At 39.4% G+C, this 12477-nt stretch overlaps 1 protein-coding gene across 1 annotated transcript; it reads left to right on the top strand.

The window, feature by feature from the left end:
* The first annotated feature begins 3891 nt into the window (after positions 1 to 3891).
* LOC135461851 (uncharacterized) lies at positions 3892 to 9671 on the top strand. The gene is made up of 12 exons (XM_064739108.1): positions 3892 to 3909; positions 4636 to 4692; positions 5501 to 5568; positions 5761 to 5946; positions 6396 to 6477; positions 6675 to 6733; positions 7205 to 7289; positions 7764 to 7837; positions 8051 to 8162; positions 8438 to 8568; positions 8803 to 8872; positions 9040 to 9671. Exons 2-12 carry the CDS (start codon positions 4641 to 4643, stop codon positions 9123 to 9125), a joined length of 1005 nt encoding a protein of 334 aa, XP_064595178.1. The 5' UTR covers positions 3892 to 3909; positions 4636 to 4640; the 3' UTR covers positions 9126 to 9671.
* The last annotated feature ends 2806 nt before the right edge of the window (positions 9672 to 12477 follow it).

The raw sequence follows: 12477 nt of genomic DNA, 5'->3' as shown, positions 1-12477 counted from the left end.
GAATTTTTATACGTTCCCTTAGACCAGTTTCTGATCGTATTTTCCCAATGATCTCCAGTACTATACTTCCACAAGTGCCACTAATTGAGAAACTGAAAAAGAAGCAGATATGGTACATAGGTACGATTAGAATATAAATCGTGTCAAAAACTGTGTGCTTCCGAATGACAAAAACATGAATTATGAATGTGCATATTCTGCTTATAAAACTGAGGAAAACACAAACATTGTTTGTGTAAGATGGAAGGACAACAAAATTGTCAGTCTCGCCTCCTCATATGTAGGAGTGCATGGATCCAGTTGTCCAGGCTAAGAGGTGGGACAAGAACCTTAAACAGCATGTAGTTATCTCCCAACCTGCGATCATCACACGCTACAATTTATTCATGGGTGGAATCGACCTGCTAAATATGTGCTGTACCTTATACAAGTACTGCATGAAGTCTCGTAAGTGACATCTGTACATTTGGTGGCATACTGTTACAATGGCGTTGGTGAATGCCTGGTTTCTCTACAATCGTTACAACATTCAGGAAGAAACAGACAAGAAAGAGATCCTTCCGCTGCGGCTATTTCAAGCACCCTGTTACAACGCATTGACATCTGCTGGGAAAGGGAAACCAAGATCGCGAGGGAGGCTTACCTTCGAGGAAATTGCTGTTCTTGCAAGTCAGCCAACTCCTAGAAAGAAGCCATGCGTGCGAGTCACCGATGATGTTCGGTTCGACAACGTAAATCATTTTCCATCATGGGATGAAGCTCGTCAGAGATACGCTTTGTGTCCTCCGGGAATTTTCAGTTACGTGAAATGCATCAAGTGTGACGTACACCTTTGCCTCAACAAGACCAGTAATTGCTTTTTGAACTATCACAAATTATTTCAGACTGCTTATTTTCAGAAAACAGATAACATTTGCCTAACTGAAAGCAAAATCTACCCTGTAGCAAAATGTTTCTTTGACAGCCTTCATTGCCATGTCTGACCTCATAACTGCACAAACAGGGTTGTTACTTGATAATAAAGGCAACCAAGCATCAACATTACTATCCGTTCTCCTTCTTTATTGTCTTTGCTGAGCGACGTATGCTCCGTGTATTATACATGGTATACAGACTCAATAGCCGAATCCGTTGCGTAACGCCCATTGTATCATGTATGATATGGTCGTAATATATATCCACATACATGTACTCTTACAAAAATGTGTGTTTTCTGGTTCTTTTAAACCATTTTAAGCTACCTTACCATAAAAAAATATTTTTCTCACACCAAGATCTCAGGGCAGGTGGTCACCTGATTCTTGATTCTGGATCCAACATTAAATATGAGTAAATTTTATGAGTAAACTTGAAATCTAAACAACTGAAGTTGAAAGGGATCCATTGCTTTCACCCCTTTGGCGAAGGGACGTTCCCGCAAAAGGGGCACTTTGAGGGAACGGCAGCGTCCGGTAATCGGACACTAAGAAGGGCTGGGTTAGGCCCTTAGATATGTTAAGTGAAATCTGTTTCGAGCTTTGGAAAAGAATATGAACTTTGGAGCTTGTCAGAAAAATAACTAGTGCTGTATAATTATCATAGGCAAAGTGAAGTGCATTAATGACATTTATATCAATGTGTTCTTGTTTCGTTGTGGTTAGCGCTTTCTTCAGTTTCTAGCACCTGTTACTTATGACGAATTCTTAAAGTGTTTAATAGGATCAGTGATGATAAAAGAGGAATCTTGGCTAAAAGAGGTACTTATAATACAGTTTTAAGTGACAGGCTCAACAAACACTACTAAATAGAAAGCAGTGGAAGTCCGTCTTGCAACAACGAGGCACATTACACGCACTCTAAGGACTCTTCCATCGTCATATGACTGAAAAATTGTTAAGTGCGACGTTAAAGTCCAAGCACTCACTCACTCAACAAAGACCTTCGTGCCTTGTGAGACCCTTTTCACAGCTCTAGGCTTGCTTGTAAACCTGTCGTTATTGTTATTTTTTAAACATTCTCTTAACTTACAATGCTGGGGTGGGATTAATAAAAAGGTTGTAACTTTTACCTCTTGAAAAAAATACCCGATACTGCTGTCAATCTGTAATAACGCAAAAATACCTAATATTTTGAAGAAATGGCATTGTCATTTACTTTCTATCTGCGACAAAAAGTAGATGTTGGTGGCTTAGTCAAAGGGCGCCTTGGAACTACACAGGAAATCCCCTGCCGCTCATCTCGATTGCCAACCTGCACACAGTGACAGATCGTGTACGAAATGACGCAAGCGCTTCCCGGGAGTTGTTATTTAATTTTTTTTTCGACTTATATTATTAATATTATTGTGTGAATCAAAAAGATTCTTCGATATGGCTTACTACTCCCTAAGTAGACACCAAAAATGCGGAAATAATTTTTGTTCATTAACTCATATATTTGTTATTAAGGGAATTCCTTTAGGAAAACGCCTTAAAATAGCAAAATCTGCCTTTGGATAAAACAAAAGTATAAATCGCATCCCTCCAAATTTTCACACACATGTTCTTCAGTAATTTTACTGCGTATTCAAGTAAGTTTTACCTCACTTCTGCACCGAAGTGGGACGATTTCCTATCTAGTTGCAAGGGATCTTTTGTGACATGCTATCAAAGTAATATAAGTATGTCGGTCATCCAAGCTTTTATCAGGGACTTTTATCTCTTGCTGCTTTGGTTAATTTTCACTCCTGTTCTAAACATCTTTGTTTTCTATTTGTTGTTGACAAACACATTGTTCTTCGCAGACAGGGACTAGAGCAGATGATCGTCAGGTGGAAGGGTTCATTCCGCCATGTTACCTGTGAATAGAATTAGTGATCAAACTGGAACATGTCGATCAACAGTCACTCTGACAAGAATCCCATACCGTGTACTCTTCCTACTCATTGTGTCCTCATTGGCAGACAGACAGACAAGTGTGTGATCCAAATGATCAAGTAACTACCAAAATCTTTCTAATCGATCCAGAGAGGACAGTTCTCTTTCAGACCTTTAGGGACCTCATCATGACACAATTTCAGCTAAATCTAAATATACTTCAAATATACTCAAATTCAAGTATCACCTGGAAACTGCAGACATGAATAAACTGACGCTCGTTTGGATTGTCGGATCCTAGCATGTTACTATACAACATTAGCCGATATGAGTATTTATATTTTGGGAATTATAAATTGTGCCACTCTTATGACAAAACAAAACACAAACAGTTGATATGCCGTAAGACGTTCCCATATAGTTAACCTCATAAAGCTAAGTTTCTAATAGGCTTTTTGATATCCAGTACCCAGTGGATCATTACCTGAACATTCTACATACTAACCACAGGGACTCCAATCACGGCTAGGAGCAAATTAACGGCAAGTCGTTTGCACCTCATACATGGGCAAAGCAGCTATGCAAAGAAGACACTGAGATAGAGAAAAGGGAGGGAAAAACAGAGGATCTCTTGCATTTCATCGACGCTACCTGCTTTTTTTAGTCTCTTGTGTCAATAAAAATGAACCGATTTCCCTAAAACGTGTGTCATCTATTTCATTGATAATTTTGATTTCTGGTGGTAGAAATTACAGCCCATATTTAACTCGACGGAATCTTACAGGCCGTACAAAATAACCACTCCTTTCCGATTGGTTATAAATAATAATTTGTATTTTCGAGCTTAATTATTATTAACAAGATAATGAAAGTTTTACTTTTAAGTTTTATTGAAACAGGAAACCGGTAAAGGGGGTAGTTCATGAATTTCTGCCTTTTAAGATATTCTATGAATCATGACGTCAATACTTAATGACATCAACGTCAACACACTATGACGTGAGCGTCATCGCTTTTGCTTGGTTACAAAGCCAAACGTTCTGACGACGTTCTTTACATGAAGACGTGCTTGTGGGTAAGTCAGTTTTTGATGAGATATAAGACTTTACCAAATTTGTGGAGTGCGATGGATGTCTGATAAACTAAATGACGTGTAGGCCGATCTGAAGATGGTGGGAAGGGATGGAATGGTAGTGTTTGGTCGGAAATGTAAATGCATGAATGTAAAAATACATTGCATAGACGTAGGGCTCTGCCAGGGTTTATGGGTATAAATGGATAAGAGGATAGTGTATTATGAGGAATCAAAAGTAAGGTATTAACCGCTATATTGACATGAATGTATGGATATATCTGAATGTCGATGGGGGAGGTACACTTTCGGTACGCTAAATTATGGACTGATATATTTAAAGACTTTACATACATTCAGTATTAGCCAAAAGCATACAGCGGGATATAAACGTTATGACGTCATTTATTCTGTTGGTCCGAAATTCCTGATGACGTCATGTCTATTATGACGTAAACATTATGTAGCAGCAATACGTTTGTTGGAGATGGTTACCGCAGCTGGGTGAAAAGAATTGTGCACAGAATTCGCATAGTTGGTAAGTTCAGGCTTCGCTGGTATAGCAAAGGTGTGAGTAAATATATTGTATATACATGTTGTGGATAGACATGTGCCGAGATATGAGATATCTCATATCTCATTGTAGCTGTTGTGACATATAATTAAAGATGTTGACACAGTAATGTACCTTTAGCTATAACTAATCAGCGTAATCTGTTTCATTTTCAGGCAGGATGTTTAAAAATATGAATATCCAATTTGATGGTTTCATCAGAAATGTTGGCAGTAAGTCTAACGTCAGTTTGAATACATTTATTCATTGTTTAGTAAAATGTTCCTGTCATTTGCAGAAGTAAATGACAAACCTATGCGTTTGGGTTAACCTCTTGATTATATTATAGAAACCATGAATTACTTGTTTAAAGTCACTGTTTTTTGAAATATACAACTTAATCTTAATTCACGGTGAGATCTTTCTAAATCAATACTTTCTGTTGGTAAACAACATAAGAATTACATAAAGTTGAGATGAAAGAGTGAAAAAAGTTAGTTGTAAATGTGGTCTTCATTATCCTTAAGAGAAAAAGACACTCGAACAAATTTTGTATGGTGGGTATTTGGGACTCCCTGTTGGTACATATTGTCTGGGTAATAATGTTATAAATAAGGATGTAACACATGTTTAACAGATATATTTGCACTAGAATTTGGTCTTTTCAGCCAACAAATGTGTTTAACCTGGACTTTGATCATATTTATTCATAATTTTATTATATTCATATATATTATTATAATTCAGATTAAATGCATGTGTTTGGATAAAAACAACAAATTTACATTCAAATATATTTAGTGGACACCCCATGACATCTTTATTTAGAATATTATTATGCAAAGACTATATACCAAAAGGTGGGCGTAAATAGCCACTATATAAAAATATTTTCAATATACATCATGTATACATGTAGGAGAGCAGAACTTGTGTCAAAAATTTCTGTGCGTTTGGAGAGAATGGGTTGAACAGGTTGGGCTATTCGTTTGTTTTTTTTTATATGTAAATGTTCAAGTATTTTTTCGTCTATGATTTTAGCGTATGGTGAGAAAAGTGGAATTGAAAGTGATAGATTTGAGCAGGGGAACATGGCTATCCCAGACAAGGTATGTGAATGCAAATGCTGTCTTGATTACGGTGTTAAGCGCTTATGAAATAAGTATCTGTTTTTAGACATATATATAGATGTAGTCCATTCACATGAGCAACTTACCAATAACCTTCTATCTTCGTAATATTTCTGTCCGCAGTTCTTTCTCTACTGGCATAAATGAATGGTGGTGTCCATCTGTCCGCAGCTCCTGTCCGTAGAAAAACATCTACCCTACAGAAGGTACATCACCATCGAGGAGCTGGCCAGTCTGGCCGGGGTTACCGTGAAGGGGGACGTATTTCCCGCACACATTGAGGGCCGCGTGTTCTCTCCACGTGGCATTCTGCCGATCAGCTTCTTCCCTGAAGGCGACAAAAGCATTGCAGAGCGGGTAAGTACAGCGCAGGTGGTGCACTTCAACTCTATTTAACTTCTCTTTAGAGTGCCTCGACTCAATGAAATAGGGCCTCCATGGCTTAGTTGGTTAGCGCGCTAGCGCAGCGTGATGACTTAGCAGTCTCTCACCAATGCGGTCGCTGTGAGTTCAAGTCCAGCTCATGCTGTCTTCCTCTCCGGCCGTACGTGGGAAGGTCTGTCTGCATCCTGCGGATGGTCGTGGGTTTCCCCCGGGCTCTGCCCGATTTCCACCCACCATAATGCTGGCCGCCATCGTATAAGTGAAATATTCTTGAGTACGGCGTAAAACAACAATGAAATAAATAAATAAATCAATGAAATATATCAGATGATGTAAATCATTGTAGATCCGTTATAACGGACTTTAAAACGTTTTGTCATAGATGAGATGAATCTGTATATCATTGGTTTATCTGATTTCAGGCTAATCTGGACAACTTCTGGGTCAAGGAGATTTTCTATAGTTTTGACCTAGCAGAGAAATACAAAGCAAAGAAAAACAAAGGTATATAATAATCCAATGTAATGTTTTTTTTTTCAATCCACTAACAAGGAGTTAATTAGAACAAAAATAAAGACGTATCGACAATAGTTTCTTCATGTGACAGACACTCACATGTGACAAAATTTAACTCTAAAACTTCATGTAACGAGAATTAAAATTAAGCAATCTATGTTTAAACTGTATATTAATCTTTTTAGGCTTCTGGGCGACTTTTTTTCTCCAAAAACCGCTCAATTTCCCAGTATCCACACCAAAGGTAAATAGGTTTCCCTATACAACGTTTACACATATAGGTTTGATCAACGTTTTTATTATTTCCTTCTTTTGAACCTTTTTAACTTGGAATAATGAATGATCATTATGCAGACACAACTTTGAAAAAATATTCTTGATAAAGTAATTATTTGTTTTCTTTAGTTTTATATTTTACTTTCTGACAATTAAGCGCGGAGAGCCACGCCTCTGCGTTCTGACGTGTACATTATATGGCCCGTATCGATATTGCTGTACACAAATGTTTATGAGAATAAATTTGTGACGGCATTAGAATCCAGTCAGCATGGTTCGTAAGGCACATATTAACATTTGAATGCATTTTATTTTTGCTAAACTATGAATGTCAGACTATAATAATAATAATGTAATCCAATGAATATTTAACATCTGGATAATGAGGCCCTCTTGATATGGTGACCAATAGTGTTTACCATACTGATGATCATTTCAGTATTTGGAACAGACCCAAAGCGGTACAGAGACCAATGGTCCAGGTTATACAGAGGAATGGTCGAAGACTTTAAAACATCCCGAAAGTAAGTGAATTTTTTAAACAGAAAGTAAATCTGACACTTCTGTAGATTCCAATGTTCCACTGTTGCTTCATGTATAACATTGTTTCACAATGTTCCATGTAACACAGTGTTGTCTATTGCTTCATTTTACATTGTATGGTATGTTGTGTATATTTAAACATAATGTGACATAATGTTACACGTAGCTCTGCGTGATAAATGGCGTTCACAATGTAGGGTAAGATTTCTTATGTAATTCGCCAAATATTACATAGCATACATTTCCCTATCTGTAAACTTAAGCATCTAAATAGATCTTTTTCTTGCTATACCTGTTATTCGACGAACAAGCTCTGTTGAGTGTTATAGAAGCAGCTTGCCATAATGGTTTAGAGATCTTAGTTTTCTCTTATGCATACATTGGGTTAGATTATTTCAACATTTACCCTATTAAAGGATAAAGACGTTACCATTGTCTTTTTTTTGACGTTGTAGGAGAACCTTGCATTAGATCTCATGCCAGAGGGCTAATATCGAGGATGGACATGGACCGTATCGATGGCTTACAGGTAGTCAATTCCCTTAGTCATGTATTCGTTTGTGGGTTATGACTCGGGGTTAGCGGTACACATATACCTGACTTATTATGAAATTGGTGAGGTTTAAGAGTAAAGCAAACAGGTTAAGTTTTGACCAAAACACCTCCTTGCTCCAAAATCATTTGTTTGCTGTGTCATTAAATGAGAATGAAATGTTTTATTGAGGCATGATTGCTCTTGTAGAGAGACAAGAAGTGCTTGGTGACAACCGACATCTGTGTTAAACGAGATAAGGAATATCTTCTGCAGGAATTGGCCGCTCCCACACATTTCCGCACCCACACCAGTCTGGAAGGTACGCTAGATGGTGAGGTGTGGAGGGGGGTATGGGGTGGGGGTAGTTAGGTCGGGTTATGATAGCTTTTAGATTTGTCTGGCAGTTGGGATTTTTGTCTCAAGTACCGTTGGTCAGGTATTTCTCTCCCACCCTTCTTTCAATAAAATCTGCCATTTAAGAAACAAACTACAATATGTGACAGAGAAAATAACTAAAGCTAAAGTATCTGTGACTGATAATGCCACCAAGGTTCAAATCAGCATGTAATAATGTTTGAATCTTTCTGCTTTCAGTCGACTGTTGTGACGCCTTATTAAGGACTATCTACAATCAAGCCTTGGGTGAATTTCGCCTGCCTGTGAAGCAACTATCTTCAGGAACAAAAAACATGGATTCAGCTCAGCTAAAGGTTCGATTCCTGCAGGTGAGCTGCCACCAATTGGTAGGACGAATGCTGTCGAAAAAATAATGAATGGATTACCAAGATTTCACCATGATTATATGCTATGTAAACAGGCCAAGTGTCCAAATCGAATTGATGATTTCACGATCCGAGGGAAACTATTGTAAAGCTGAAGTGAACTCATTGTTAAGTGCTAATATCTTTGTGGTTCATTATTTCACCAAGAAATACCTAATGTACATTGTAAATCTGCAGGACAACATCGCCAGTACAGGGATATCTGGGAAGGACGAAAATGACATCACCGACAAAAAGACAACCGGTGGTAAGTTTTCTTTGATCGGTTTACATGCCAGCTGGTACCCTTGTACAGTGTAGCAAATAGTTAAAACAGGAATTACTTAGTCTCAGGGGCAGATGTGCGTCTTTATGTATATGTACGTTTGACTGGAGTGTACTAAAACTAAATATCTATTTGTTTACTTTTAACAGAAACTGAACACAAGACTTCTCTGAAGAAGAAACTGAGAGCAGCAATCAAGAAACTATTTTGCTGCTTTCCACAGAAGACGAAATAAATTAAAACAGTGACCATAGTGTGAAAGTGAGTGTGAAGTGTGCGTGTGTGCGTGTGTACGTGTGCTCGGGGCGGGCTTTCCTATGTATATCTGATGCGCAAGGCGGTGAATGCATATGAATTGTGTGTATGCGTGTGTATGCGTGTGTATCTTTAGTGTATGATGATGTCTGTTAATTCAAGGTTGTGAATGTAAGGGAAGAGTCTGTGGGTGTGAGAATTGCAGTACAAATGCTCCCATCTCTCATTGTCCCATTGTACTGGTGGACAGCAGCCAGGGTATCGCCAAATGCTCCCATCTCTCATTGTACTGGTGGACAGCAGCCAGAGTATTGCCAAATGCTCCTATCTCTCATTGTACTGGTGGACAGCAGCCAGAGTATCACCAAATGCTCCTATCTCTCATTGTACTGGTGGACAGCAGCCAGAGTATCGCCAAATGCTCCCATCTCTCATTGTACTGGTGGACAGCAGCCAGAGTATCACCAAATGCTCTCATCTCTCATCGTACTGGTGGACAGCAGCCAGAGTATCACCAAATGCTCCCATCCCTGATTGTACTGGTGGACAGCAGCCAGAGTATCACCAAATGCTCCCATCTCTCATTGTACTGGTGGACAGCAGCCAGAGTATCACCAAATGCTCCTATCTCGCATCGTATTGGTGGACAGCAGCCAGTGTGTTTCCAAATGCTCCCATCCCTGATTGTACTGGTGGACAGCAGCCAGAGTATCACCAAATGCTCTTATCTCTCATTGTACTGGTGGACAGCAGCCAGAGAATCACCAAATGCTCCCATCTCTTATCGTACTGGTGGACAGCAGCCAGAGTATCAACAAATGCTCTCATCTCTCATCGTACTGGTGGACAGCAGCCAGAGAATCACCAAATGCTCCCATCTCTCATTGTACTGGTGGACAGCAGCCAGAGTATCACCAAATGCTCCCATCTCTCATTGTACTGGTGGACAGCAGCCAGAGAATCACCAAATGCTCCGATCTCTCATTGTACTGGTGGACAGCAGCCAGAGTATCAACAAATGCTCTCATCTCTCATCGTACTGGTGGACAGCAGCCAGTGTGTTTCCAAATGCTCCCATCCCTGATTGTACTGGTGGACAGCAGCCAGAGTATCACCAAATGCTCCCATCTCTCATCGTACTGGTGGACAGCAGCCAGAGTATCACCAAATGCTCCCATCCCTGATTGTACTGGTGGACAGCAGCCAGAGTATCACCAAATGCTCTTATCTCTCATTGTACTGGTGGACAGCAGCCAGAGTATCACCAAATGCTCCCATCTCTCATTGTACTGGTGGACAGCAGCCAGAGTATCACCAAATGCTCCATCTCTCATCGTATTGGTGGACAGCAGCCAGTGTGTTTCCAAATGCTCCCATCCCTGATTGTACTGGTGGACAGCAGCCAGAGTATCACCAAATGCTCCCATCTCTCATTGTACTGGTGGACAGCAGCCAGAGTATCACCAAATGCTCCCATCCCTGATTGTACTGGTGGACAGCAGCCAGAGTATCACCAAATGCTCCTATCTCTCATTGTACTGGTGGACAGCAGCCAGAGAATCACCAAATGCTCCCATCTCTCATTGTACTGGTGGACAGCAGCCAGAGTATCACCAAATGCTCCCATCTCTCATTGTACTGGTGGACAGCAGCCAGAGTATCACCAAATGCTCTTATCTCTCATTGTACTGGTGGACAGCAGCCAGAGAATCACTAAATGCTCCCATCTCTTATCGTACTGGTGGACAGCAGCCAGAGTATCAACAAATGCTCTCATCTCTCATCGTACTGGTGGACAGCAGCCAGTGTGTTTCCAAATGCTCCCATCCCTGATTGTACTGGTGGACAGCAGCCAGAGTATCACCAAATGCTCCCATCTCTCATTGTACTGGTGGACAGCAGCCAGAGTATCACCAAATGCTCCCATCCCTGATTGTACTGGTGGACAGCAGCCAGAGTATCGCCAAATGGTGTGTGTGTGTGCGTGAATGTGTGTTTGCGGAATTGAATAAAGTGTGTGCTACTTGAGGAAGACCGTTCGTGTGTATGACTATGAGTGTGAAAATGAATGCATGAGTGTTTGGGTGTATAAATCAAAGAATGAGTGTATTTTGTGTGCTGTTGGAATAAAAGAAATTGTTGAATGTGTGTGAGGTGAAATGTGAAAGTCGGCATTAGTGCATTGTTTGGAAGGAGAGTGTTTGCTGACACATATGTGAATATTAGTGTGCTATTTGAGGACGAGAGTTCGTGTAGTGTGCGTGTGTATGCATGTGTGTCTGCTTATCTGCGTGTCTGAGTATCTGTGGAGTGTGAAAGATACTATTCAAAATGGGTCACAATTGTCATATATAGTCTTGTTCCAGCCGTTAACATTTTATACACGTATACATCGCTTATAGCTAAACTTCCTATATTTATTTTCCCATTTATAAAATGATCTAATTATAGTAAGCTAAAAAATATAAAGATATCATCTAGATTATTTCCACTTGACAGATTTATTAAAAGACATTAAAACAAGAAGTTTCTCAAATGAGTGTCCTGTCTCAAATGTTTTATAGCAAGCCTCCTGGTGATATACCTGTACTTTATGTCATGAAAATAAATGTTAATTTTTCAATAAAATATACGATTTGCTTCTTACATTTATGAAATATTGTACACTGACTGATACGTAAGGCCCACAGTACACATACTGGAGCCGTCGTGTCATTCATTTAGCTGTAACACGTTTTAGGTAAACATCTGGCTATGTCAATGACTTGGTGAAATGGGGTCATTTATCTCCAACTATCAAGACTGCTGCCTCTTTTATTTATGGAATGTCGGTCATAGAGAATCCACTGCTAGATACTTAAGTCCCCGAGTGCGCATACGTACAGGAACCACCATTCCATTCTTTTACCCTTAGATCGGGTTTCCTCCCATCATAATTCTGGCCGCCGTCGCATAAGTGAAATGTTCTTGATGGCCTTGGTGTGAGCCAACTATAGAGACCAAATTTGAGAATGTGTGCCTGCCATAACTGTTTTGTAATAGGATATACAATGAGTGACGTATTGTATTTATTTTATTAAACGAGTGGTGTAATTTTTATTTGTTCTGAGCCTTTGGTAAGGAACAAATGAAACTTACATCACGAGTTCAATAAATTTGATATAATGCGTCACGAACTGCATATCCTATTTATCCCATAGTTTATGTTGAACAGTTTTAAGTGGTTAATACCGTCTGTTTGTTTTGACAAGTATGTAAATGATATGCTTACTGATATCGATATATGTGAAACAGTTGAAATAGAACCACCCATTTCACTAAATAAAGTTCTG

The sequence above is a fragment of the Liolophura sinensis genome, chromosome 1, assembly GCF_032854445.1.
Source record: "Liolophura sinensis isolate JHLJ2023 chromosome 1, CUHK_Ljap_v2, whole genome shotgun sequence".
Classification (NCBI taxonomy): Eukaryota; Metazoa; Mollusca; class Polyplacophora; order Chitonida; family Chitonidae; genus Liolophura; species Liolophura sinensis.
Note: the sequence above shows the minus strand (reverse complement) of the source record. Positions and strands in the feature narration are given on the sequence as shown.